Source organism: Hypoxylon trugodes, assembly GCF_022578975.1.
Source record: "Hypoxylon trugodes strain CBS 135444 unplaced genomic scaffold F4822scaffold_7, whole genome shotgun sequence".
NCBI classification, from domain to species: domain Eukaryota; kingdom Fungi; phylum Ascomycota; class Sordariomycetes; order Xylariales; family Hypoxylaceae; genus Hypoxylon; species Hypoxylon trugodes.
Window position 1 is genome coordinate 2,755,944 of NW_026250022.1, and position 27,746 is coordinate 2,783,689.

At 48.2% G+C, this 27,746-nt stretch overlaps 7 protein-coding genes across 7 annotated transcripts; 3 read left to right on the forward strand and 4 right to left on the reverse strand.

Annotated features, from left to right (window-relative positions):
* Positions 1-46: 46 nt before the first annotated feature.
* F4822DRAFT_445065 (adenylylsulfate kinase) lies at positions 47-1,590 on the forward strand (the record flags this gene model as incomplete). The annotated part of the gene is made up of 2 exons (XM_051463332.1): positions 47-102; positions 603-1,590. 2 exons carry the CDS (start codon positions 47-49, stop codon positions 1,282-1,284), a joined length of 738 nt encoding a protein of 245 aa, XP_051312702.1. The 3' UTR covers positions 1,285-1,590.
* On the reverse strand, positions 896-3,378 carry F4822DRAFT_329399 (ATPase, V1 complex, subunit C). Its single transcript, XM_051455624.1, has 5 exons — positions 2,698-3,378; positions 2,544-2,638; positions 2,365-2,456; positions 1,804-2,296; positions 896-1,744 (listed from the first exon to the last, which is right to left on the reverse strand). Exons 1-5 carry the CDS (start codon positions 2,999-3,001, stop codon positions 1,541-1,543), a joined length of 1,188 nt encoding a protein of 395 aa, XP_051312703.1. The 5' UTR covers positions 3,002-3,378; the 3' UTR covers positions 896-1,540.
* Positions 3,379-5,094: 1,716 nt separating this feature from the next.
* F4822DRAFT_329430 (uncharacterized protein) lies at positions 5,095-8,977 on the forward strand. The gene is made up of 2 exons (XM_051455626.1): positions 5,095-5,501; positions 5,560-8,977. The coding sequence occupies exons 1-2, from the start codon at positions 5,486-5,488 to the stop codon at positions 8,484-8,486; spliced, it is 2,943 nt and encodes a 980-aa protein (XP_051312704.1). The 5' UTR covers positions 5,095-5,485; the 3' UTR covers positions 8,487-8,977.
* A 1,125-nt stretch (positions 8,978-10,102) lies between these two features.
* On the reverse strand, positions 10,103-12,057 carry F4822DRAFT_329420 (uncharacterized protein). Its single transcript, XM_051455625.1, has one exon. It carries the CDS (start codon positions 11,893-11,895, stop codon positions 10,327-10,329), a length of 1,569 nt encoding a protein of 522 aa, XP_051312705.1. The 5' UTR covers positions 11,896-12,057; the 3' UTR covers positions 10,103-10,326.
* Positions 12,058-18,873: 6,816 nt separating this feature from the next.
* On the forward strand, positions 18,874-21,055 carry F4822DRAFT_329659 (uncharacterized protein). Its single transcript, XM_051455628.1, has 3 exons — positions 18,874-20,257; positions 20,477-20,786; positions 20,939-21,055. Exons 1-2 carry the CDS (start codon positions 19,432-19,434, stop codon positions 20,752-20,754), a joined length of 1,104 nt encoding a protein of 367 aa, XP_051312706.1. The 5' UTR covers positions 18,874-19,431; the 3' UTR covers positions 20,755-20,786; positions 20,939-21,055.
* Positions 21,056-22,578: 1,523 nt separating this feature from the next.
* On the reverse strand, positions 22,579-24,127 carry F4822DRAFT_329504 (uncharacterized protein). Its single transcript, XM_051455627.1, has 3 exons — positions 24,055-24,127; positions 23,547-23,995; positions 22,579-23,435 (listed from the first exon to the last, which is right to left on the reverse strand). The coding sequence occupies exons 2-3, from the start codon at positions 23,816-23,818 to the stop codon at positions 22,922-22,924; spliced, it is 786 nt and encodes a 261-aa protein (XP_051312707.1). The 5' UTR covers positions 23,819-23,995; positions 24,055-24,127; the 3' UTR covers positions 22,579-22,921.
* Positions 24,128-27,701, reverse strand: F4822DRAFT_411608 (nuclear pore protein 84/107). The gene is made up of 4 exons (XM_051458880.1): positions 25,266-27,701; positions 24,934-25,204; positions 24,760-24,872; positions 24,128-24,710 (listed from the first exon to the last, which is right to left on the reverse strand). The coding sequence occupies exons 1-4, from the start codon at positions 27,433-27,435 to the stop codon at positions 24,379-24,381; spliced, it is 2,886 nt and encodes a 961-aa protein (XP_051312708.1). The 5' UTR covers positions 27,436-27,701; the 3' UTR covers positions 24,128-24,378.
* Between the last annotated feature and the right edge of the window lie 45 nt (positions 27,702-27,746).

Genomic DNA, 27,746 nt, shown 5'->3' on the forward strand with positions numbered 1-27,746 from the left:
GTTTGCTACCAGTATCAAATCCAAAGAATTGCCCAGTCAAGCAAAGATGGGCGAATCGGAGAACGAAGGAAGCACGTCATCCGACTCCCGATATCCTAAACGGTAACTTACACATACCCGCTGCGGCTAAGACACATATCAATAACGCAATATAGAGAGGTACTTCTGTCGTATATACGCTATCAACTTTAGCGGAAGTATATTGAGAAATAGAATAGCTAAACTTCCACTTTTTTTGTGACAGCTTCATTATTACTCTAATATTTATTCTCACTGTCTATATATCTTGCACTTTTAACATCTACTTAATAACAGAGGAAGTTGTGCTGTAATTCAGGAAATATGGCAACGTAAGTACCTGCTCTTACTTTGCTTTTCTTTTTCTGCGCTTCCTCCAATTCCTGACCTTTTTTTCCTTCTACCCCTCCCCCGCCATTCATCCCGCATTTTCAACCTACCACACATATAACGCATCCAAGGACCCTGATATTTCAGCAACGAGCCAATGAACCGGCACAATAGAAGACCAGCCAAACAAACGCATTGTCCTAACAAGACATAGAAACACAGCAATAAAATGCATAACTAACACCCACCTCCAGCAACATAACCTGGCACCCCTCCCTAACCCGCCACGAGCGCAACACGCTTCGCGGACAACGCGGTTTCACACTATGGTTCACCGGGCTCTCCGCATCCGGTAAATCCACCGTCGCCGTCGCCCTCGAGCAACACCTACTCCACCTAAACCTATCCGCCTACCGACTCGACGGCGACAACGTGCGTTTCGGGTTAAACAAAGACCTAGGTTTCAGCGACCGGGACCGAGAAGAAAATATCCGTCGCGTAGGCGAAGTCTCTAAACTATTCGCTGATTCCTCGGTTATCGCTATAACTTCCTTCATCTCGCCTTTCCGCGCTGATCGCCAGCTCGCGAGGGATTTACATGCTGCCGCTTCTCAGGGAGGAAACGGGGATGATGCGCTTCCGTTTGTGGAGGTGTATGTTGATGTCCCGCTTGAGGTAGCCGAGAAGAGGGATCCGAAGGGCTTGTATAAGAAAGCGCGCGCGGGTGAGATTAAGGAGTTTACGGGTATTAGTAGTCCGTATGAAGCGCCTGAAAACCCGGAGATTGTGATTAAGACGCATGAGAACTCGGTTGAGGAGTGTGTGGCGCAGATCGTGAGGTGGCTGGAGGAGAGACAGTTGATTCCTACGAAGACGACTACGGCGACGCCTGCTGAGGCTGCGGGGAGTGTTGGGACTGCGGCGCTGGCTTCGTAGGGAGGACTGGTGAATGGTAGGTAGGTTGAGAATGGGGCGTGAGTGGAATGAATTATCAAAAGTACTTGATCGGGTTATTGCATACTTGCTTGCGTGATAGAAAATGCCCATCGAAAGAAATGTACACTGAAACTCTTATATTGTTATGTGACAATCGGAACCCCTTTTTCTCAGAAAAGGAGGGATGATGCTAGCCATGACATATGTCCGCCCACAAAAACGCCAACCTGATGAATTAAGCTGCTTTGCGTGCTGTCTATAGATCGAACTCGTAGTACACATATGCTGTGTACTCGTTTCCTTCTCCGTGTCCCAGACCTGCTGCGGCCATTTCCGATGATAATGCGGCGTCGTCCTTTGTAATTCTCCCTCGCTTGTCTCGTCCGAATGCGTTTCCACCTAGGTATGAGTAAGATGAGTCTAGTGCAGTCTTCACCTTCTTCACCAGCTTCGAGTTTGTCTATTATCTTCGAGTTAGTATGGGTTGGATATGTATGGAATTTATACCGGCATGCTTACCATTACAAGTGCTGACACGAATTCTAGTGGTAAACCGTAACGTAGCACAGACTCCACAAACACGCGGAGAGCCATGACATGTGCCCATATCATGACACTTTCGCTCCATCCCGTGCGCGTCAACCGTAAAGCTTCTCCCCAGACCTTCTTTTCTTCCCGCGTAACACGGTCCAATTCTTTTTGCTCTTCCTCCCTGCCACCTTCAACATATTTGTATTGGCGAGGTGTCCACTTCTGCTCTCGGCACTTTTGTTGGAATTCATTGCTATGCTTCTTAAACGTTGTAACGGCGAATAGGATGAACTCATCGTCTTGCGCAACCTGTATAGATGATCGAGGGACCACCATAGGTGCGATGGTTTCGTAGCTCTTAAGATACTCCTTTTTTAGGGCAGAAGGGACTGCGACGAGGTGTGTTTCGAGGTATTCGGAATCTTGTACTAGTAGAGAGGGGTTGACAATCGGGGTAAGCGACTTGGTTGCGAGGTTACCACTATGTTTAGAGAAATGTTAGCATCTAATTTAAAGCCATATAATAGAGGTTATTGGGGGGCGCATTACGTTTGCTTCCTTTGTAAAGTAGCGAGGTTCGTCTTGACTTGGTTGTATTGGTTGAATTTGCCTTTGACGTCGTTGTCGATTGTGACCAGTTCCTATTGAGACAAGTGCTTCATATTAGTATATCCCTTTTGATTATCTGGCGCAAGCTATGCTGAAGAGCTCTGAAGGACAAAGTATACCTTTTGTAGAATATCGATGAGTTCGCCGACAGGCCTGTCAGCTCTGTAACGGACCTTATTCCAGGTGAATGTACGAAGATACTGATCCGTCGGCTCTGGGAAACTAGTCAACAAAATGAAGCGCTATAGAGCTGGAGTAATCACAAACACATACTGTCGTTGACCATCTTTTGTTCCGAAGCTTTTTCGTCGTTTCCTTCGTATAAGGTGCGCAAGGAGTCGCCGACCTTGGTAACCACACCTTCACAGGCTGTATTGAGCTTCCCTAAATCATCGGCTTGTTGAACCAATGCATCCAGAGTTCCTATCTTAAAGTTCGGTACTGGAAATGGTAGGACTGTTCCATTATCGGATGTGATAGTGCCCTTCACGGAATCAAGAGCTTCTTGTTTATCGCCTGTGTCGAAGGTGCTAAGAGGTAGCGACAGTAGAACGTATTTGGCTGGAGTCGGTGCCATCGCGGCGGGTCTATTTTATAGGGCTCTTTTATATTATTCGGGCGGTGTCTCGTTCGAAAGGTATATTTACGTTGGTAGATGATAGCTAGATGGGAGAACGGTTTCGAGGTGGATGGTCGACAGCTCTTGGAGGTGGAGTCGGAGAATATTGCTCAGCAATAGAGGACTCGAGGTTGAGCTAGCAGCGGAATATGACACATATAGGGGTGTTATCTATAGGTTATTGCGGGGTCGTCATATATCAAGAATAACCACAAACACTCTTTCGTGGCTCAAGTCGGCGTGTGGGATGTAAGTGAGGCAGAAGTTAATAAGTTAGCAAGTAGCTGTATAATGGAAGGCTGCTGCATGATTGGAGCTGTCGGTCAACGTCAGTGCTTGTTTTAGTTTAGCTTTAAGTGGGTTCACTTAGGTACTTCTCTTCAACTAATATTACCTAAGATATAGGGCAGCTACAACCTCGGCGTCTCTTATAATTCTTGTCCCGAATATGCTGTGCACCTATGATCATGGCAAGAGCCTATCAACTTTAAAAGAGAACTTGTACTATAATTTATACATAGTATTAATACTTGTGAATTATGCCGCCTCGTCAAAGTCTCAACTATTATCACGAAATACAGACGCATGCCTAGGTAGCTTGTTCAAGCATTAGAGTGACAAACCAGGTGAGTGAGTACCTACCTAGGTATGGATATAGCCAGGCTGGTGTGTGATTGGGGCGCAATGTTTATATACCTAGGTACCACCTGTATTTCTTGGTATTATCTTTGGTGTAGGTCCATAAATGCGCCTTCGAAGTCCGTTGGCTTTACTGATCTTAGAACAAGATATAAGGTGCAAATTAAGGCGTGACGATCTAGATATTCTCATATAAATGGTTCTCCCTAGTTGAGGCATGTTTGTAAATCTTAGTGCCTTTCTTCGTCCAACTTACACAAATGCGATGTCTCTGGAGCCAATCATCTCGGTTCCCGACCCGAATACCTGGCAACGCGTTGTGTACGTATCCAAATTATTCTAATGGTCAATAGACATAAATGGAAGTCGTATCAAGTATCTTTTTGAATATACGAGTTCGGTGTACCCCCTCATTTTGATGACACCCGCGTAGATAGCCAATTGCGTAGTAATCGGTATATAGATAGGAATGGGATGATGTCCGGATTGGAATTGCCTAGGAGATACATATGTATGTTTGGAGCTGAAACGGAGATGATGGATGGATGGAGTGAGTGGGTTGTACGTGATAAGATAAACTATTTTGCTTCAGTGCAGCAACGCAGCGACGCAGCAGGCGCAGGTGAAGATTACAGGTGCGGGACAAGAAAGGTAGGGCGGGTCACGGGCCACCAAACCAAGCCATGGGTGATCCTGTTTACTGCTTCCCCATCCCTGAACAGATAGAAAAGAAGGTGCGCCTAGATGCCTTGTATGCCCAGATGGGAGGTCGCGCGCACCGCACCCTCTTTCTGCGACTCCGCTTTGGCCTAATAAATCCACTAAACATATCTGAAGGTAGAAGGTACAACCCCAAATCCTGGAGAGAGTAGCAGTAGCGATCAGTGGAAGGGAAGTCGACGTAAAGCCAGTAAAGCCAGTAAATCCAGCAAGTCCAGCAAAGTCCAGCAAAGTCCAATAGCCGCCGCCGACAGAGCACGAGAAAGCATTTCACCTTACCAAAACAACAAACCTTCGACATCACCTCACGTCCATTATTTTTTTAATTTTCCCACCTACCACTTACCACCTAGCCCCCCCTTTTTTTATTATAACTCGACAACAAACTCGAGACCTGCGTCGTTTCTTGTCGCCCGTTACACCAAAATTAGCGGTCAACCAGTCCTATGTGAAGAAAATCAGAAACCCAACCACCTACCTAGGTCTAGGTATAATCGCCATCAACAACATTTGACTTTGATTTGTCTTGTCTATCTGTCGCCGCCGGCTGAAAAAGATCAGCATCCAAAAACTTAATCTGCAACGTATTTGTCGCCCCGACTTCTTATTACTAGCATTAGGTAGTCTAAGGGTATTCTGTCTACTTCATTATTCATTCATTCATTTATATTTTTCCCTCGGTATTCCTACCGAATATCATTCCCATCTAATCTACCACTGCGATCGAATACACCATACAACAATCCTTCCGGCGCATTCGACCCCATTGAAAATCCTACGCATCTAACTAATCCCATCTATCTATCCACCATCCACCCCCCATCTATAACAAACCCCGGCTCTCCGCGGCGTCGCATCGGCTCACTCGCAATGACGCGCTGGTAATTCGTAACGCCTCTCTACCTAGGTACCCTGCGTCCGCTTCCCCGTTCTCTGCGGTTCATGAGTATGGAATTCTACCAACCGGCCTATACTCAACTGCCAGAGATAAGTCCAATCCCGTCCGTGTCGTAGCGAACGAGACAGACCTACCTATAGGCTGCACCCTCTATTTTCTGTCATGGTCGGCACTGCACCAACCAAATGGCTACAGCGTCCAGTAGGCCCTTTTCCCCTCACAACTTTCTTATGATTGCCTAGCTCACTCGACATGGCAGGCCAACAATCGGCCAATTTGGCAAACAATCCATCCTCCATCGCTACCGGTGCCTCGAATACTACCGTCCAACATCTTTCCGAATCTCCTGCCCCCGGCTTGCCCGCACCGTCGCCATCCTTAGCCGCCGCTACTACCAACGGTGGCACCAATGGTCTCCTGCCATCTACTTTACCCGCCGACGGTTCTCTCCATACGGATCTGAGATTGTATCCGCGAGATGGACGTGTCAGAAACCCCGTACCGAGCAAGCTGAAAGATGTTACGGAGCAGATGAAAGGGAACTTCAGTGTTATGCATATGGATGTTGCTAGTCATCGCGCGAGCGAGGGCCGTGATGCTGCAGCAAAGCGCACGAGCGAAAGCACTGCACTACAGGCTAGGCTAGCCCAGACTGACACATATGTATCTCACCAACGAAGAGCGAATTACCCACGACCACCCGGGTTGAAACAATTCACGTCTCCCAAGAAATCCGCCTCTACTGAGCCGGTCGTTAATGAACCCGCTCCTCTAATACCTCTTTCTATGGCCGAGACTAAAACGGAACAGGCTAGGCTATTAACGCTTCTGAGAACTCTAGCTCCTAATACTGTTGTTGATCAATTATGCAGAGCACTTGCTTTCTTTGGTGGTATACCCGATGCCCCTCCTCCTGCGGATGGCAAGTTTCCAGAAAGCGCCGAAGCGAACGGTTCTGGCTCTCTGTTTGTCGGGTGGATCGCCGAGATATTCCCTAATCTTGACGAACCTCGAAAACGAGCAAGACTTCCATCCCTACAGTATGCGAATCAACGGCGGCCAAGGGGACGGCCCAAAGGCAGTAAAGCTACCAAATCTCGAAGCGACAAGGGCATCAAGAAGGGTAACAAGGGACCAAACAATCGAACCCAAGAACCTCAGGATGATAGCTGGGTTGATGTAGAAGATAGCGCCATGGAGCTGAATGGAGAAGATGATTTAGTCGAAGAGGTATTGCAGAATGCCCCGAGCACACCCCCGCCGGCTCCGGATGGGGGACATTTCAGCAACACGCCGGTCACAGGTTCGACTGGCGGGTTTAAATCTATTAATGATGCCGCCGTTGCGGCCAATGCGGCAATCGCTCCTGGGTCTAGCGCAAAACGACGGGGACGACCCAAGGGCTCCAAAAACCGGCCTAAGGATGTAACCGGTTTACAACAGGGTGGTCAACCCACCGAATCTGCAATTCCGAACCCGAACACTCATAACCACACCGATCATGTGTCAGCCTACCCAATACCCCCGAAGGTGACACCGGTACCGGTGCCATTGCCTATGCTTGGCGAGCAGCCAAAGAAGAAGACAAATTCTGGCCGGCCGAAGGGCTCCAAGAACCGTCCTAAAGCTACTGCCGATTTAACAGGCCAGGATATAACTGCGTCTCAACACCAGACGTCTGATTTACCGAATCATCAAAGCAGCCAACCTCCAGGTCAGGTGATCACGATTGGCCAGTCATATACGGGGAGCACCGCTGCTTCCAATGCTAACATTAACGCTGCTCAGGCAGATAAGCGAGGACAAATACTACCGCCTGCCGCAGTTCCTGCCCCTCAGATTCCGACCTTGCAAGTGAAGGAGTCTACGATAGTAGGGAAGAAGCGAAAGCGGCCGTCTGCTCCTGCTGGTACTACCAACCCTCAAGGAAACATTACACCAGATGGTGTGGTTGGAAACAATCCAAACCCTCCGCCAGGGCAACCCAGCATCCCACAAACAACGACTACGATTCCTCAACCACAGCCCCCGACCAATCAGTCTATTCAGCAATCTACCGCGACCGGTAACGTCGCGCCATCGGCCAAACGATCTCGCAAATCCCAAGAGTCGGGTGCACTACAAACATCAAAACGGTCGACTCCAAATAGCATGGCAACTAAGAATTCTATGCCATCTGCAGCCGTCACCTTGGACCCAATTCGACAGCCGAGCCAGACTACAGCGTCAGCTCAGAACCATTTATCAACGGATGGCCTCGAGGCACATTATGAAAGAATGGTACAGGGCCACCCGAATCGTCCTCAGAAGCAGCAGCAACCTGCTTCGCAAATCGGACAAACAATCTCTCCGGCCCCTGCGGAAGGTTTAGAGGCTCACTACGAGCGCTTTACTGCTCTCCAAAACCGCCAAGATAGCGGGAGGCAACCGACGGCCGGTCGTCAACAGATACAACAGCAGACCACCCAAACCGCCTCACCTATACCATCACAGACTTCGAAGGCGCCACAAATGTCGTCTTCACTAGCTCCGCACCAGCAGGCAAGGACGTCACAAAGTTATTATCCTCAAACACAACCTTTGGGCTCGTCCTACAATACACAGGCTCCCACTTATTCAGCAAACCAACGCCAACCGCAGCATATGGCTACCGGGTCCCCTGGCACTGGACTCGTACAACATATGACTAATTCTCCCCAATTCGGGGCTCAATCAAACTCGCCTTTATTACAAGGCGACAGTAGCAATTACCGAGGATCACCTTCGTTGGTACACAATAATACAGGCTACCCACCACGGCGAACACCCTCGGCATCACCTCTCGATAATAATTATCGGGCCGCAGGCACCGCTAGCCACAACGTTTCAAGCCACTCACCTCACTTCGGCGCACGCCAGACTCCGACGACTACACACAGCACGTCACACCCTGCAATGCCGTCTTCCTTTGCACCTTTTTCAGATTCGAGCTTCCTCGACATACAAAGTCTAGATTCTGGCAATAGCCACAGTGGACTCAATCTTGGTACTAGTTCATATGGGCTTAGTAGTGGAGGTGTACCTCAGCAACAGAGAACAAGCAGCTCAAGCGCTGCGTCTCTCTATTCTTCAGCCGCGGGGATGAATAACAGTTATTTGTCTTCCTCTAATGTTGGCCGTACTGCCCCGAATCGGTGGCCATCATGATTCTGTTTTGCTGGAATGTCCAGTAGCTAGTATGGGATAGGGGATTCGATCTGAACATGATATATGACGGAATGTGGCGTTATAGGAAAGGAACCCAAAAAATATAAAGTGGCGTTTGTTTGAATATGGATTCTTTTTCATTTAAGAGTGCGGCTCAAGCGGCTCTTTTCAATTTTATCATCGTTTATTTGTTACCTAGCTCTCCTCTGCGCTGCATGGCTTTACGATGGAATGTCCACAAGGGAAAGGGATAGGAAGGGAAGGGAAGGAACAGGAAACAAATGGGGTTTGTCTTTTTCTTGATGTTTCTACTTCTTTTTCTTCCTGCCTCCCTTTCTTATAATGAGTAGGGATGGGTAAAGGGGACTTCGACTGGATTTGGGCGCGGAGAGCACACAGCCAGACGATGTGATTATTTTTTCCCTGTAAAGGGGTCTTCGGTGGATTTGCCTTTTTAACATGGATTGATTGCAACATTTTATGTTCAGGTAGCGAAACTTTACGTTCTTCGGGTTCTGTTAGGAAATTCGACGGAGGAGAGCGGGTTTGCAAAGCTACTTGCGGGATTGCGTTCTGTTTATCGTGGTTTGTTTCAATATACCATTTGTGTCGTTGGTTTTTTGCAACCACTGCTCTACTCTGCTGCTGTTGTTATTGCTACCATTGCTTTGATATAAGGAGTGATGTTTAAGGGATTAGGTAATGAAGATGCTGGTAACTTAGGGGTACATAGGAGACAAGACAAGGATAATCAAGTGAGCAAACACGTATTCGATCACGTAGGCTAGGTTAGATGATGAATGGTATGAAAAATGGTATTTGGGCCCGAGAACATCATGGATTGATTGATATAGGGATATCGTATATACTTAGGTATCTACTCCACCTGATTCATTCATCCTCTCCTCTTTCCATCTAGTTCACTGCCATCTTCTCTTCTCGTCGAAGAAACCTGCGCGCGCGCTTTCGCCTCTCGAAAATATGTGCTGCGGCCGCACAATGATGACATCTTTGCATGAACCAAATCCCATGCGTGTGTCCTCTCTGTTCGCTTCCTTACTACCATCCTCCCATCCCACCCATCAATCCTTTCAACGCCGTCTTTCCAACAGAGAGCCCACTATCCACCAATATTTGTGGCAGAGAAGCTCATAACGAGCAATAAGATAATGACAAGGAAAAGAATTGGGAGTCACGCGTAGCCTCCCTCCGTTTGCGGTTTATGGCCAAGAAAAGGGTTAAAATATAGATAACGACATAATAAAATGAGATGGTGAAGTCGATAAGTAATAGGTCGGTAGGTATATGGTAGATAGGTGGGGTATATATGGATGGATGGGATGTATCCGTTCCTGGCTGGTTTGGCAACTAAGTAGTAGCACGTACACAGCATATAATACTGGATGGACAAGCGGTAAGCAAGCCCATCCAAGAGAAGATAATAGGAAGTTTTCTCGGATGTGAGTGTTGCGGACTCCTATAAGTTCGCCCAAGCTCCTTTCTTTCTCTTCACTCCCCCTTCCCTTCCCCCTTCCCCATGAGTACGGGTTGTACAAGCCAAGAAATATATATATATGTGGCCCCTCGTCTCATAATAAACAGAAGAAAAACGCGGTAAGTTGGAAACAGATATAACAAATATTTCCCGCCCTCGGTAGTATAAAACGCCTTGTAAATGCTTCATGATGACGATGACGATGATGATACGAACGACATGGCTAGACAATGCCTAAGCCCCTCCCGCGGATATCTTCTCTAAGCGCCTATGCTAGGTATCAATCAACTTAAAACCCAAGAAAAAAAAATCGCCCGTTAGGTACGTGAGTAGATGTGCGTATAATTATTCGATAGGATCCTCCTCAATGGCTTCGAGAGGCGGTCGAACGGATTCCGGGGCTGCCCGTCCATACCACCATTCGTCTTCCTCGTGGGCACCGTCCTCCCGGATTAATTCCAACATCACCTGCGCGTTACGTTTGATATCTTGAGGTCGTTCGACAACTCCTCGGTCCAGGATAAGGGCTTCGGCTGTCGGGGCCCAGATCTGTTGTAACGTCGGTAAATCGGGGAGCAGTATCTTCAACTGTTCTCGGGATAGTTCGCCCATCGGCATGCCTTCAGCTAAACTCGAGTGGAACACCAGACTTTCCCACAAGCCAAACATCGACGCGTCACTACCTCTTCGGCCTGCATCAGATCCTTGCCGCCCTCGACCACTTGCGTGTGTATCTCCGGGCTTCGCGAAGTCGTTTTCGCTCGCACTCGACTTCTTCCGGGCAAGTCCCATAAACCCTCGTCGTGGCTTCGGCGCAGTCTCCGTAGGCTCCCGTAGTATCGAATTATACCATGAATCAACAGCTCCTCTCCTCGAATTATATCCCTTAATCTCCCAAAATCGTTCCACCTGCCGTAACCCACCAACGCACATCGCAGTTACGTAAACTTCGTCGGGAGGTCGGTCCTTCAAATAACCTCTGAGCGAACGCTCTAGTCGACCGACATAAGAAGGGGGTCGGAGACGTCGGCAGAAGGAAGATACTACCAGGGGGAACACCTGGTGAACGCGGAGTAGTGTTTGATCATCGTACATGCTCATGATCTTAGCCTCGATAGGATTTATGGTGTAAGGTTCTCTCGATAAACCATGACCATGCTCCTTAATATATTCGATATGTAATGTTCGGTATGTTTCAAAGAAATGAAATATAGTGAATAGTAGTGGTATTAGTCGTCGGCGCATTCTCTCATACTGGGGTTCGAATTCGATGCGTTGAGCCTCGGTAGTTCTAAGGAATATTTCCTTTGTTACCCTTTCACATATTAAATAGGACAATTTGGAAGCAACATGCAGTCGATGCCATATTCCACAGAGATGATGAAGCCGTATCGCGCGAGGATCGGGCGCCGGATATAATCGTTTCGCGTAAGCGGGAACATGGTGTTCCAAGTGATATCGCGCAATCGGGAATTCGTTGACCGTGATCATTGCGTGCCATGATCGCGAGGCCAATCGAAGATTTAGTATGTCAGACAAAGGTAATGAAGCAACAATCTGGATCTTCAACTCATTGGGGAGCGCCAGAAACAATTGGTCGAATGGCGTAGTCTTCCTCTTCGGAACTTCGACAGATAACCTTCGGGAATCATGATCTACCGAACTTCGCGACGGTAAGATGGTCCTAAAGCTGAAATTCGGACGGCGCTTCTCCGTCCTTTGAGTGTCGTGCGATTGTTGGTCAATTGGCTTTGATCTTCCAATGGGTAAGATGAAAGTCGAGGATTCGGCCACGACGGAGCCATCATGCGCGTGGACGACACCATCGTGAGCCTGAGATTTCGATTCGTTTAATTGCTTAAGCTTGTCAAAGTACCGCTGCGAAGCGAACTCGGTAATGTGTGGAGGATCCATTGTGATTGACTCTCAGCTGATTGAGCCGGCGCGTCTGAAACCGAAATGGAGGACAGGCAGTGCTTGTAACGCACGCTTGTCCTCTCTCAGACAGGAAAAATAGCGGCGGTGGCGACGGACTCGGTAGTATCGACGGTATTCGGTCGCAAATCAATCATGTTGAGACATTGAGAATATCGGGTAGAAATTAGCGGATTAGATTTGATTCGGTGGTGAAATCCGTCTGCGATACAATTCGACTTTTACACGTTGAGTATCGTAGGTCGAAGAGAAAGCGGAGGAGACAAGACCGAAGGAGCGACGAGGAATGGACACAACAAGGAGATGGTGAAGCGAGCGACGTCAGATGTACAGACACAATACGACAACCAAAGCGCTCTGCGCCTCCCCTCTCATTCGAAGCCTGGTTCTCGTTGGTTAGGTCTCGGTCGGAGAGGTGGAATTGGAATGTCGAGTCTCGTCCACGCCGATATGTTTACTCGATGTAGGACGACTTGTCGCAGACCCTGACAATTCGTGCTGTCACGGAGGTAAGTAAATCGATTCGACGGCTGTGAGAATAGTATCGCGACAGGTTGAGAAGAAGCTCGTCGTGAGTTGGTGATCCGACGTGGTGTGCGGTAGAGCGTAGTGTGTGGTGTAGTTTGGGTGAGGAGGTTAGGTATTAGGGGGCCAAGAAACAAGGCGCAATACTCCCGGAGCCAAGATACGGGATGTAAGAAAAGATGGTGTCGAAAAAGGTGTTCGAATAGAAAGAGAGCGAGAGAGTAACGTTGTGAGAGTAGAAAGAGACCAGATAGGGCAAACCGCCTATGGCCGGTGCTAGGAACAAGATAGACCCATAGAGTATACCACTCTCACAAGAAGGGAGTGGATATTGGTTTGGGGAGTGTGGGAAAAATGAGGCCGAGAACTTGAAGGTGGCAGAGGGTCCAAGTGGGAACTATGGTCGCAGGTCCGCAGGTTGCAGGTTCGCGGGAAGTTTGGAAGAGATGGAAAAAGAGTACGAAGGGTACGAAGAGTACACGCTGCGCACTTCCACTCCACTCGACTCGCTCGCTTCTTTCGGTTTTTCTTGGGTTTCTGGGGGTGGGTGTATAGGGAAGGACGGGAAGAAAGTGGACGGGGGGTCGGGGGTACCTAGCGGGAAATGGGATTATGGATTATGGATTGGGACGATGATTGGGGGGAGGCGATGATGAAGTGGATATGCAGACGATGCAGACGATGCATAGCGAAGCAGCAAAAAGAGAGAAGGGGAAAAAAAAGAGTGGATGAGGGCGGAATGGATGGATTGGGACTGGTCAAAAGGCAAAACAGCGGCAGAATACAAGATGTATGTAACGCAAAGTAACTTGGGTACATGTAAGGTGGTGTGGAGAAACACGGGACGATGGTCACTATTGTCACTAATGGCCAGCAGTGTCAGTGGTGTTTTAGTGGATAGAAAGAGAAAAAAGCCCATGGGGGTGTGCTGGGAACTAGGGACAGTAGGGACTAGGGGGCGTGGTAGGCGTGGGTGGCACTGGGGGAAGGGAAAATCCACTAAAAACCCGTTCAGATTGTCGGTGTTATGGTGGCATGAGCTATAAAATAGGGTGTCCGAGGGGCACGCCTTGCACGTCTTTTTTGCTGCTTACGGCGATTTGGCCGGCCAAATAGTGGAGTGAAGCCGACCTATGGCCAGCAAGTAATATGCCGTTATGCTTTGCTTTCTTCTTTTTTATCGTTTGAGCCGTCACAACTTAAAAGTATACTTAGGTACGTACATGTACTGTACCTAATGTACCTGCCTCCCGCATGGCAGTACCTACATCTCTTTTCGTTTCCAATTCTTTTTTTTTCTCTCCATCCCCGTCACTTTTAAAACAATTCTCACGATCCACACCCTTTTTTTTCTTCTTATTCCACTTTGACAAGGTACATGATCATAATCGATCTTCTTATCTATATACAATTCTTTAAATCACGATTCACATTTTCAACTAAGAAAATACAAAGTTTACTTTCGTCATCAGAGTCATTTCAAACTTCCAGTTGAGGATTTGAATCATTTCTTCTAAACATACCCAGTCTTAATATCGTTGTTGTTTTATTATCATATTAAAAATTCGGCCCCGGCATCAGCTTATTTATTGCTAATAAAAAGTTGAACCGAACTTTGAGGGAAGGGTTTATTAGGTTTATTACCATGCCGTGGCTCGATGAAGTCAGACAGCATTCCATGAGTGTTCCATCGTGCGGTCATACCCGATAGCCTTCCTCATACGGTATTCGTATTGTGTCATCTCCTTCTATCAGCATCTTAATACACGTGTAGGTACCTACAGCGCCGAAAGCCTGGACTTTCTAGACTGCCCCGACCGCTTCAAGGTCGACTACCTAATCCTTTCTATCGGCCCGCGAACCTCCCGTAGGACTATCGGTCATCCGCAAAGACCTTCTAGCCTTTGATCTCGGCCCTTTACACAAACTCACCGTGATATCTCACCTAGCTTGTCTCCCTAGCTAGCACTATTTCATCTTTTTTTTCTATTGTTCGTTTTCATTAGAATCATCGTCGACATCGTGCTCACAACGTTACGTCTCTGGTGCCAATGTGGCCCGGATCTATTGATTGGTGTCGTTTATTGGTATAAACGCGACAGGGTCTTCTTAATTTAGCCTATTAACAGCTCGGTTATGGGCTTGCAGCTATACATACAATCGTGTATACTTTCGCGGAGCCTCGTAGATTTCCGGTCGTGTCTCATGGAAATCTGAATTATTGTTGCTGCGGCCAATGCCGAGAGTAGCACCGATTTTTCGCTCACGGTCTTCGAAGAATTGGTTTAACTCGGTTATGATATTCTATGATCACCTTCATAATCAACACGTCCGTGACACTTGGCATATGCGGAATTTGACCGAGTATCTGGACTTGTACATATAACATATATGGGGAGTTCCTAACAGACCGAGATGCTGGGTACAAAACTTCCATCACAAACAGACGATCGCCTCAGATCTTTCGAGCGCCTATCTCATACAGAGATGGTAGCTTTCACCATCACGCTTGGCAGACTACCAGAGTACATAAAACAAGCTGTCCGAGAGCAGAAACAGGTCGTCTTTCATGACGATTCACCAAGCGCGCAGTGATCCTAGATACCCTTTAGGAAAGATCTGCATTCGATTTCGGCACTTCTGGGGTTGCTTTCCTCATTTCGGCCTCGCAGTGTAACATTCTACCTAGACAACGAGGCCACCATGTTTCCCAATGGGATCAGGGGCCCCTTTTTCAATCTCTGTTCTGCGAGACATCGCACATGACCATTTTGATCCCTCGAGTTTCATTCATGCCAATCGAGAACCAAAAGGGACTCTACCTTATAACACGACGAGCTTACAGTACTTACATTCTACATATACTTATAAATATAGGTATACATACAGTACACATATCTACGCATCACAATATTAGGTTATGTGTGTATGAGGTAGGTGGTAGGTATATATGTACATATTCCTTTTTTTTATTGCTTAGGTCTCGGCACGATGGATCCCACTGCATTCGAGGCTGTCCCTGTCGAAAATCAGCCCGTGGGCACTTTACCCGGCATACATACATGTAATTTCATCTCGCGTCTAGGTACGTACCTCTTTCTACATCCAAGTATAAGCAGTGATGTTCACGCTCTGACTTACACCAACTATCATCGCCGGGTGGTGATCGTATCGTATTATTACATCTAGACTAATACCAGGAAGAAAGGGAATAATCACCTTCCTTACCTACACACCTACAAGTACGGGGAATACGTATGTTAGTGACCGTGGCCCCGTTCAAGAGAGACAAGGGGTGGCGTGGCCGTGGGAATTCCCCGCGATAGAGCCGCCGGGGTCCCGTCCGCTTGTACGCTACACTATGTATTCAAAAGGAAAGGGACCGCCCATGTGGATCGGGACGGCCTTACTACGGTCATTCTCCAGTCCTCCCAGTATCCGATGCAATTTCCTTCTCATTGGTCAGCTGCTCTATTCCCCATCTTCAAAATGTCGCTCTTTTTTTGAGACGGGATTCAAGCTTGTCTCTTTGTATATCTCCCAATCATATGTATATGACTGTATTTCATGTCTATATACTTCCTACATCCTCCAAGTTGGCGAGAGGTATATTTCCGATTTGCTATAATTATCTCTTTGTCCCCGACTCAGGAGATCTATCGATAAATTCCAATCAATCCGAGTCATGCACGTACGCACTCGCCGGTACGATGTCGTCGTGGATAAGTTCTCCAGAGACTAGATCTTAGATTTGAAGTAGGACCAAAAGTAGTCACAACTCGAATTCATATGGCTCCCCGCAGCAATAAGAGGCGTGTGGCTACTTTATGGATGGCATACACGATTGTAAATATTGCGCCAGTGCGACACGGAAACGAATTCAAAATGGGACACATCTTTTTCGTGGCTTCAGCCAACAACCACCTTTTCCACAAATGAAAATTCAATTCTCATTCATCAGCATTAAGGCATACACGGTAATGCCCATATGCCGCTTATCAAGCTACTTAGAAATAGGAAATAGACCAATGACTGATAAAAGTTGGTCATCTCAGCCTTTCATAAGTGATGACACCACCGCGACGACTCGATGCTCAGCGGTCTTCAGGTAGGGCTCATACGGCGGGTGTCTCCATCCACAGGTCACATAGCCCCGAAGGCCTCCCTTCTTCAGTCGAGCCCAGGCCGATTGTGTATGGCGAGTTGCCGAATACTACAGGAAGGGTCTCGGGCGGACGTCATCGGACCTGTTTCTGATACGCGAGACGACGAGCCAGCTACAGGATCTTTTGCTCTCCAGTTGCCATGTAACGGTGGTCAACTTTAAGCCACATAGCGTACGTGGAACGTGAGGTGGACTAAATGAAAGATAATACCGGAAGACAGCTTGTAGGTCTAGCCTCGATCTCTGCTATCACGCCCCATCGTATATCGAATGTCGAGCATGAGCTGTGTCTTCTAGGCTCAACTTTCAGGCATCACTTACGCAACAGAGTAAATCTCCATTATGCCTAATCGTCCCTTGATCTAGACCCGACCACCCACGAAACAAGATAAAAATTCCTTACATCTCACAAGCAGCCTACGACAAGGAGGTGCTTAATATATCGGAGAATTGCTGCTTTGCAAGCGAAGCATTCCTGTGGATTCTTATCTATTCATTTCGCCAGTCAGGACAAGGTAATAAATACCCCGGCGATGAGCTTGGCTAGGCATCCAAGATGAAACAAGCGAGCCAATCCTCAAAAGAAGAGAATGTAGGCACCACAGAGCACATCGCTCATTACGCAAAGTAGTGTATAGATCGTATCATAACTTGTAGTTATGATGTGAAACGTCAGCTTTCTATCTTACTCGTTCAACTAACCTCTTTCAATTCTCTTTGGCGGAATTTCCTTTTTGGTCTATGCCCGACATCTGCTAAATCAGCTCAGCTCTTCATTTACCATACATAATACTCGAGGTAGGCTCTGGTCTCTCCGTCGTTGAGAGCCAACGAAACAACTGTGCCTCTCATAAGCACAGCATCCCAGGCTTATTAAACATATGTGCGCGAATGCAATGCATAGCGGAGGTAGAAGCGGCTTGACAGATAAAACAAAAAGGATGCGGGAACCTAGCCTTATCATGAAACCTGTCAGATTCGCTGACTCGGTGTCAATCTGACCCGAGATCAAATTTCCGCACGTATGCTGAGAATCTTGGAGGGGGAATGCGTGCACATATAGCCGTCTGGAAATATTCTTAAGCTTCTTGAACTTCCTTATAAGGGGAATTAAGGAAATAAGGGAGCCAGGACCTTGGATAGGGACAAGGATTATTCCCCATATCTACCTAAACTTCACCTGGTAAACAGATCGGGAAGCTCGTTTATGAAGGAACACACACAAATTTCCAGCTTACCATATTCGATCTACCACGCCCTGTTGTCTCCTACATCTCTCTCGCTGTACTCGCCGTACTTGCTGTACCATAGTACTACTCCCTTTGCGAGTCTCACCTAAAAAAAGGCGCCTTTCCCCAATTTCCGATTCCTCCTCAAATTCGCGAGCACATAGTGTAGATCGAGCTCCGACTAGCTCCGAACCAACGGTTGACCATGCGGTACATACTGGCCGTACTGCAGTACTGCGAATGCGAAAGATCTATTTTTAGAAAGCCACATGTTGTCCGTGGCCACCGTGAGAACCGTGAGCCAGCGTGGGTTGACTTATTCCTTGAACTTATTCCACTCAATGGCGTTCCTGGACCACCCCCCGCTGTTTACTGACGTCCCTTATTCCTATGTATTCTACGTATGGTACTTGAGAGATACATGGATGACACTCAGTTATGACCGCTTAAACAGCATTTACTATAAGGAGTTCGGCTGACTCTTCCTGGTCCCTTTTGCGTACCATCATCGTCGACGCCAAGACGTCGAGCATTCCCTTTTCTGCTATGAGAGTCGTCACTTGGGAAAAAAAGTACCATGCGATCTCTCACTTTCTATCTCGTTCCTCCTCCCCGCCTAACTCATCCTTCCCTTCCATTTGCCTTACAATACGTACAGTAGCCTCTTGTCAACCCTACACGAAGTACGGTTAGGTTAGGTAATTTTCCGATTATTAGTAACCCAGCAAATCGTTGCGTTGGGGATAGACTAGGGGAGCTTCTACTCGTCGTTGATAATAATAATACTATTATTACTACTGCTGCTACTACGACTATTAACAAAACTACTTACTTGCCTACTCTTTAACTTGAGTCTCCTCTTTTTTTTTCAAACCTCCTCTTCATTCATTCTCTTTATTATCATTCGTCCCGTGCCGTGTTGAAGCATTAAGATCAAGCAACATAACTCTCGCTTCGCCCTCGCTTACAATCTGAAGAAAAAAAGCTGCTCTTCTGTCATTTTCGCCCCCCCTCTCTTGTCGCCGTCGCTTTCAACTGCCGATGTCTGTCATATATGGAATGCAGTGGTAGTAGCCAAGAAAAGAAGATACATTACCTTGCTGCTGGTTCCGCTGCCGCCTGATATTACCCAGTAGATTCATCCGCCCTCTAGACATTCATCCCGAGACAAGCTTGAACCAGCTTTCATCCCATCTCTCTTCTTCCCCCCCCCCCCCCGCAGCGCGGCTGGCGTATGTGTGCGGCGCGCGTGTCTAAGGAACATTGGCTGTGTCGTCCCATCCTCTTGCGCCAGAAGCGCGCTCATCCGCCTCCCACCCATCTCGAAACCGTCCATCCATTGGCCTTCGATGCGCCTTTAGCGGTGGGCTCCTAGTATACCCAGAAGAATCTTCGAAACTATCCGCCCCCATCGGAAGGTAACCACACTATACCATACTATACTGGTACTACACTCTTGCTCACCCTAACTGGCAATCTACCCCCATTCACCGAAACCGGGCAGAACAGCCACACACCCGCACATATACATACCTAAGTACACGTACATACACGCACACCATACATAACATTTCATCCATCCAACCGTAGATAACCATGGAATCCAGACCGAGCCCGCCGCCGCCTCCGGGATCTGGCCCGCTCCGGATACCCGAAGCAGCACCCACCAACACCTCGGCCTTCGCCACGGACCCGGAGCTCTCGGTCATCGACTCTCCGATATCGCCGGCCTCGCCCAACGCCCTCGCGCGTTTTGAATTCGAAACCGGGCGCGGACACGAGGGGTCGAAGATCTTGATGGTAGAATGGGATCCGAGCCTCGGTCCCAATTCGAATTCTAGTGAAGACTGGTTGGTGTCGTGGGATGGGAAGGGAACTACGTTTCCGGTTAGTGAGAAAGTGGTGGAGGATGAGGTGCAACAACAGCGTAGGCAAAGAGTGTATTTCTTACTACCCTCGAATGCTACTGTGCCACCTGCTGTTACTATTGAGTATAAGGGAATAGGAGCAAGTCGCACACTAACCGCGCGCTCGATGCCGGCGATTTTTGCGCCGGGGTTGGGGGTTGGGACGAGAGATGCGGGACGTCGTGGCGTGTTGCATACGATTTGGGCGCGGTTGCGTGCGCAGCAACTGCAAGATGAGATTCGCGCTGAACTCGCGGATAATAGCGAAAGCGTGGGTTTAGAAATGGCAGTCCAAGAACGACTATGGATCATCGACCATTTCGGGCTCGACGACCTGCGACCCCCCGATGCCGGACCCGATGCTTCATCACCGAGTGCACAATCAGCTCCGACACAACGATCCCCGGTAGCAGGCCGGCTCGGGGAGAAGCTGCGCGGGCTAAAACTCGCGACATCACCAGCAGAACTGGCTTATGGTAGTGGGAGTGGCAATAGTAGTAATCATAATCCGTTAGGTAACAACCCCCTGCCCCTTTATTTTTCTTTGTTCCCGTCTCCGTCTCCCCCTCCATCTTCTTCTCGTCGGTCCAGGTCCCGCACTCGCACGCGATCTGCTAGTCCTAGGGATCCGAAACGTTTCGTATAGTCAGTTAGTCAGTTCGCCTACCCACCTTACCACAAGCCCATCATACTTCATGTTCGCGAGTGTGCTAACGTGGTTTGGCTGTGTTTAGGGAATCAACATCATAATAACCCCCATTTGCCGAGACCCGATCCCCCGGTCTCCCCACCAGTTAGGCGGGAAGGAGAGGCAGTGCCATTGGTTAGAGTACCGATTGGCCCGGATGCAGGGGCTGGTGGTGTGGCGTCGCTTGATGCTATACTAGACAGTAGTAGTAGTCTACCACCAACGACCCAGACCAAAGAGACAGAAGACGAACTCTTTGCTCTCCCAATGAGTCCCCGGAGTCCGGAGATGAAAGCCAAGAGCCCGTTCAGCTGCTTGAAATAGAAATCCCGCGGAAGGATTAAAAAAAAAGAAAAGTGGGAAGATCCGCAGAGGTTGTTACTCTGCTGGGATAATGTGAATGGGTATCTATGGGAGTTCTGGACCTTATATATAGGTGAAAATCTCAAAGAAACGAGGCTTATATGTAATGAAATGAAGACGAATAATCACGTCTGAGAAAAAGAAGGTTAGGATAAGTGAGATTAGTGAGGATGAGAGGATCGTGGAAGTGGTAGAAAGATGCAGAGAACTTACTAGAGAAGACTGGATCTAATGAAGTGAGAGGAAAGAATAAACGGGTGGAAGAAAGCTGCTGTAGCAAAGAAAGGGAGAAGTAGTAACCGAGAAAGAGAAGGACAATATTGATCCTGGTAGCTGAAAAGACAGCCCCATTATGAGAAGACCAAACCAATCCCTGTCTCTTAGGGAAACTGGATTATAGCACAAGGAAGTCAGAACTTACCTTGGTAGAGTAGAAGTGACAATAAAGTGAAGAGTTTAAGGCCTGGCAATGTCGGGGGGTATTCGTGTCCCGCTGTGTACCAGGATACTTGGCTTACACACTTCGACGTGCGATGGTAAAAGTTGAGATATAATAGGATGTCCATATCAAAAAAGCTAGTGTTCTGAATGACTGGGACGACTATGCGTATCGGTTCACTTATCCCGCAGCCGAATCAAGAGTAAGAGATAGGGAAAATAAAGTCTTGGCGGTAGGAAGCGGGATATCACACAGGATTACCATGTCGTCGTTTTAGGGATGAAAAATGGCATAGCAATAGTCTATCCATAAGAGGGCTTAGAATTTTAACTCACTAGGATGCAAGAAAGACAAACAAGTATATAACACAGCTTATAGCCCCCAAGACTGATCGAATCGAATGGTCCCTTCATCCGTCAATCCGCCTGCCTACGCCGCTCTAGCGCGTCGATTATGAGAAGTATGTACATAGGTGGCAGGTAATTATGCAGACATATTTCTGCGAGTTGTATGTAGGTACATAGCAAGTGAACCACCGTGGCACTTCATTAACAGCGACTGGATAAGACACAACGCACGAATGACGGAGAAATATCGACTACAACCAGAAATCGTGACTGTACCTTATCCGCATCCGCTATCCGAGTTACCATTCAGCGCTTCGCCCAGCCCCGGAATATCCCCAATTAGTAACTCCGCGATTTGTTAGGCAGGCAGGTAGTGTAGGTTACGAAGATGTATGTAAGAATATAGGTATGTATGTGTAAGTAGTGTATGTATTATTTTGTTTGTTTGTCTACGGTCGGCGGTGGTGGTTGTCACATGCTGTAACGTACAGTTCTATGCCATGCTGGGGTCGGTCCGAATGGGTTCCCTCCAACCACGTCGCCCGCAACGCCCAGTTGAAACAACTTGTACATATGTCCGTGCTCATCGTGATTCGTCGCACCGCCCTACCTTGTCTGCTTCTATGCCTGCTATTCTCGACCGCTCCTTCCGTATAGACGCCAGTCTATTGGAGTCAGCGTTCTGCTACGACCGGTGAGATGTCTCGGGATATTATGTTACTGTTGTTACTCTTGCCCTTTCTAGTAGGTGTGGCTACCTGGTAGGTAAAACAACACGCAGGGACCAACGATATAACTCAAACGCGAGTTCAGCTTAGTCGTCTCTGACGACTAAGCAAGGACCGGATGCATGATGCCATACACTCATCCTCCTCCCTCCCTCTAGCCGCTCGACCTTGTCGTCCCTTCCGGTTGGTTGGTCCTTAGCCGCAAGCTAGAAGAATTTCTCCGAGACCTGGCTCAATATCCCATCCACTCTCCGTACGTAATCAGTGGTAGGGCATGGATAGCTGCTCGTAGTATCTGTATGTCCTGGGATGCCAGACAGTCGATGAAGCACCTCGTAATAGGCCGGCAGGAAGGGGATATTGGCCTCCCATGATCGTTTGTGGTATCCCGACCGACGAATCTGGCGGTCAACATGATCAATGTCGGTGACAGTTGTAGGTAGTTGATGCGCACGTGCTCGTAAAGGATCCCAGGATCAAGCATGCCAGAATTAGAATCAACCCAGCAGTTCGACACAGGCACATCTCGTTGATGTTATCACTAACCTGTGCTTGCCCAGGCTCCCATCCGTAGCGCGCAAGCACCAAACCCAACATGACGAAGACCCCATGCCTTACCTCCACCCCCCAACACGATGTTCATTCCACCTCTCCCTCCTCTCATGCCTAAGATGTAGCACCTTCTTAGCATCCCTATACCGTCTAACCCACTCTAACGTCTCCCTCTCCGTGGCCAACTCCTGCTCACCCCCCCGCGAATCCCCACCCTCTAAAAAGCTCTCCTCTAGCGCGCGACACACAGCCTCCTGCTCCGCCAGACTCTGCCCTAACCTAGCATACAGCGCGGCCGGTGCAAACGGCGCGAGCGCAGCGTCCATCTCGGCTTGCTTTTGCCGCCACTGGCGTTCTAGCGCATGAGTTGATAGAAGTTGGGCTTGTGCCGACGCGCGCTGGTTCCCGAGTCTTGCTTCGAGATCGGTGAGGTGAGAGGCTAGCGCTATATTCTCGTCGAGCGCGGCGAGGAGGGCGTCGCGGGTTGCGGTTAGGGAGGGGTGCGCGGAGGTTGAGGCGTGGGTTAGTGCGTCGAGGATCGCGGGGTTGCTGAGGATTTCGGCTAGGTCTTGTTTTCTGTACGGATGGGGGTTAGATAGGTGAGTAGGTAGCTTGTAGATGTTACATGTATACTCCTAGATAATAGCGTATGAAGAGGTATGTTGTTGGATTATAGGGGAGACATACGATTTGTCTTCGAGAATCTTGGGTAGCCATTGATCGCCAGGGTCTTCTGGTATAGGTGGCTCGCCTGTCATAGTAGGTGCCGGAATTAAGCCCGACGCATCTATGGTAGCTGTAGATTTCCCCTTTCCTTCAATGGATCTCATGAATGTATCGTCCGGGACTGGGGCGGGTGGTCGAGGGGAGTTCGAGGTAGCGGGCGTGCCTAAACGGCTTGCGTCATGGCTGCTTGGTTTCGGCGGAGGGACTGGTGGTGGAGGCGTCGGGCTATACATCTTGGCTTTTGGTTGTGTATTTTATATGATCTTCCAGTTGTCTGAACTGGAAATCAATGTCGAGTGGTTCCTAATATTGAGTCAAGTTTATGGATGAGGTTGCGATAGGGAGGTTCGAAGCTTATGAGCCGTTAGAGGCGAAGTGGGCCGAGGTATCGAGACCGTTACTTGCAGGTGCTTATCTAAGGTTAGCATTTAGCTGTTAACGGTCGCTAAATCTGGGGTAATCCACTAACTTATAGCGCCTCTTTGGGGGATCATATTCAGACATAACTCATTAGCATTCAGCTGTAATAATTCAGAGACACAATTAATTCTGGCAAATGACTCAATTATACCTTCATTATCTTTTTAAGAGTTGCATATGAGAGCCTGAAGTATTTAACTAAAGCCGACCGTGCTTATACTGCGGACATTTTATTATGCCCTAAGAACGCCCTCTTTTTGATGGTCATCGACTTATCCTTGAAAACCACCAACGCCAACGAAAGCCCGGGACTCCTCCATGAATGCAAACGCAACACCCTTGAGTCTTAATTAAATGTCATGATTCTCACCTCTCACTTCTTAACAGACCACAACTCTCGTGTCCACCCATGTTCTCGCATCATTCTCTTGCTGTTGATGCCACCGGGTGCTCTCTTGTCGCTACTGGTGATAGCAAGGGCCTTACTGCAGTTCGCAAACCCTTCAACAAGCTCCTTCATTCGTCCGGCTTTCATGAGTACCGCCGCCACATCCGCATCTTTCTTGGCAATAACCGATGCGAGCTCCATACACTCTAGTAAGTTGTCGCGAGTTAAAGTCGTTCCTGCAAAATGCAGCACGCTCACGTATCCTATAATCGTCTCGGGCAAATACGCATCTCGGAGGTAAGTGAAATCTTCATCTTCTAAATTCCAATTAGTTATGCTCTTTTTGGGGGTATTGCAACGACCTACCTTCAGCACTGTCCAGGAGCCAGTTGTTCAAGATAGGGCGCATGAAGCTTCGAAGTTTCTTAACTTCGTGGCCAACATTAGACCAGAAGTCTCGACCTACTTGCTCTGCCGGACTTTATAAAGAAGTTAGCTTCGTGACACCCTAATGAGGAAGTAGTAATAAAGAGAACTTACTCTTGTGCCAATAGTTCGCTGGAGGCAATAGTTTCCATTGAATCTAAGGCACGGATCAAACACTCCATCTCAAAGAAATTCTGCGCTGCTATGACTTCATCTGGGCCAATGCCGTTCTCTTCCAACGAACCATTCGTAGCGCTTGCTCGGACTTCGTCAAACCACGAGACGTCTGAGTCGTCCGAGTAGACGATACCTGCTTTCCTCTTAAAAATTTCGGCACAGCGAACTCGTTCATACAAGGCACGTGCGGCATTGAAGTTGAATTGCTCTAATATGATATTAGCACTAGGTTCCGACCCTCGTAGGGTGCGGTAAGGAGCATGACTTACTAAGGAAACGTTTGTAGATAGCAGTGCCATAATAGAAAACTTCGTGCCAAAGACCATCGACAAGAAGGAACCATTCTAGTGACTGGATGAGATGCTCATCAACAGGTTCTAAATTCTCCGGAGGTTCTCCAAGGAAGTCCGATTTCAGAGGGCGTCCATACTTGAGGGAAGGTGGATCGTTAGAGAAAACGGTGAATCGACCAAACGGTGGCTGATGATCATCTGGTACGGGATGCTGCTGGAGAAGAGAGCGCGGCTGGAATTGTACGAACTCGGCGATATCCATGCCGAGCTTCTCCATCAGCCTCAGCAGTACTTCTCGCTCATGTTGGTCAGTGACACGAGTGACGTTTCGGCTGAGCGTGAAGAAAGCTCTGTCTCCCTGTAGTTGGCGGCAGTATAACGGCATAATATCAATTAGGCCAGTTAGGCGCAAAGTGCTGACATAGGCGGAGATTACGTTCTCTTGTACTTTGGAACGTTCAGAAAAGTCCGAGTGGAAGCTGCCTTGAAGCTCTTCGAGACTTGAAAGAATTAGATAGACATGTACCAAAACACGTAAGCCGTTGTGATCGCCCAATTGGACAAACTTGGCGTCATCTATATTTTCCGTAGAACCGTAGCTTAATATTAGTGCCGATGCTTCGTCTTTATTTGCTAATTTTCCAAGGGCAAGACCAAGTTCATAGGTGTACTGGTCTAGACCATTAGAGAGAATAGCTGCCTGGAGGGTTTTCATGGGTGTTTTTGCTTCTGTAGAAGTCTTGATATTCGTCTCTAGAGATTTAACGAGACGCTCCCCGACCGAAGCGGCGTCGCCGTGGAACTGAACAGCATTGAAGGCAGGGAAACTTTGGGTAATAGTAGCTGTTAAATCCGGTGGGGATCGCTTCATCAAATAAGCATCGAATTGTGTTCGCAATAAGGCATTGTAGTGGGCGAAGACAAAATCGTCCCAATCTTCGCAGACTTTCTCGACACTAGATATGTCACCCGACAGAATACCGTAGACAGCACGCTCGAGATCGTCGGTACCTCCTTGCCGCGCCAAGGCAAAACAGGTACGTCGCCAGAGAAGCATAGAGAGAGGATCGCAGTTAAATCGTCCTTCACTTTCGCCTTTAGATAAGGGCAAAGCCGACATACTAACAGCCCTCCAAACTTCGGTTCTCTCGACACACCAATCTCGGATCTCTGCGATACTTCGCCCTCTACGGAGTAACTCGTAGCATCCTAGCCAGATGGCTCTCTCGAAGTATTCATCTTGCGGCTGAAGCTTGCGATTCTGCCTCGTAGCTACATCAGGGTCGAGTTGGGTTACTAGAGCATTAGTCCCATTACGAAGTTTTTGGACAACATCGGAAGCGGTGGGTTCCAAGGGTCCGGACCAGCCATTGACATTCTTCTGCATCTTGATGGCAGATCGCGTATGAAGCCACCCATAAGCTATGATATCACCCCTCTCTGCTCTTTGTTGGTAGTCTCGCACCAGCTCATCTATGTCTGTTCGTGATCCGTCTGCACTGGTCTGCAGGCACTCTAGGACTGCCTTGCGTTCTTGCGCAGTAGAATCTGTTTGTAAAAACTCCTCCCAGAGCTCCGAGCAAGACTGAAATCTCGATACATCGTGGCGTATAGGTTTGAGAGAGGTTTTGTTAGGATATCGCAGTGGTAAGACACGACGCAAAAGGTCCCAGGTCTGGGCCTCCAACTCCCAGTTTTTTAGCGCTTCGGTCGAATTTGGCGATCCTGCTAGATTTTCGGCGTCATCAAGGTCCATAGAGTCTTGACTAGACGCATCGTATGAAGGGCGGAACTCGGTTCTCGACGACTGTCCTTGCGACTTGCGTATAGATTGTACCTTTCTAGCGGCATAGTCATAGTAGAAATTAACGAGTTTGAATATCTCTGCTCGTCTCTCGGCGGGAGATCTTCGCACAAACGATAAGGCGTCGAGCCCTCTAGCAAACTCTTCGGCATCGTTCGCGAACTCGTTCTCGGCTTCGTCATCATACAATGGCGACGCTAATGGGACATCATGGTCAGCTTCCAACCATCCGTCGTGTTCAATTGAAAGCAACGGTTGTGTACTTTGTTCATCCAAGTCGGGGGACTGAGATAATCCGCCAAGCTCAAGGCCCGACATGCGCTGGGGTCTTTGGGCGAGCATCGTATCGGTTCGAGGGAGAGATTGCAGATGATGCAGGAAGATGGTCGTTATCTTTGGATGAGGAGCTGGTTGTTAGCCAGCATCCTCTAAATCGCCGGAATTTGCGATCCAGATGGTGATATTCACGCCGATGTAGTTTACTAGATTTGCGCTAAACTCGGTGGTTTCGTGGAATGGATAGGCAATTAGGTGTTATGGTTTTGGCGTTGTCAAGAATGGAGCTGGTCAAGCTCTCACGTTAAAAAAAAGTCTTGACGCGATTTAGGTGCTACTACTGTTCATTAGCAGCGTGTCGGTCGCAACTACTTAGG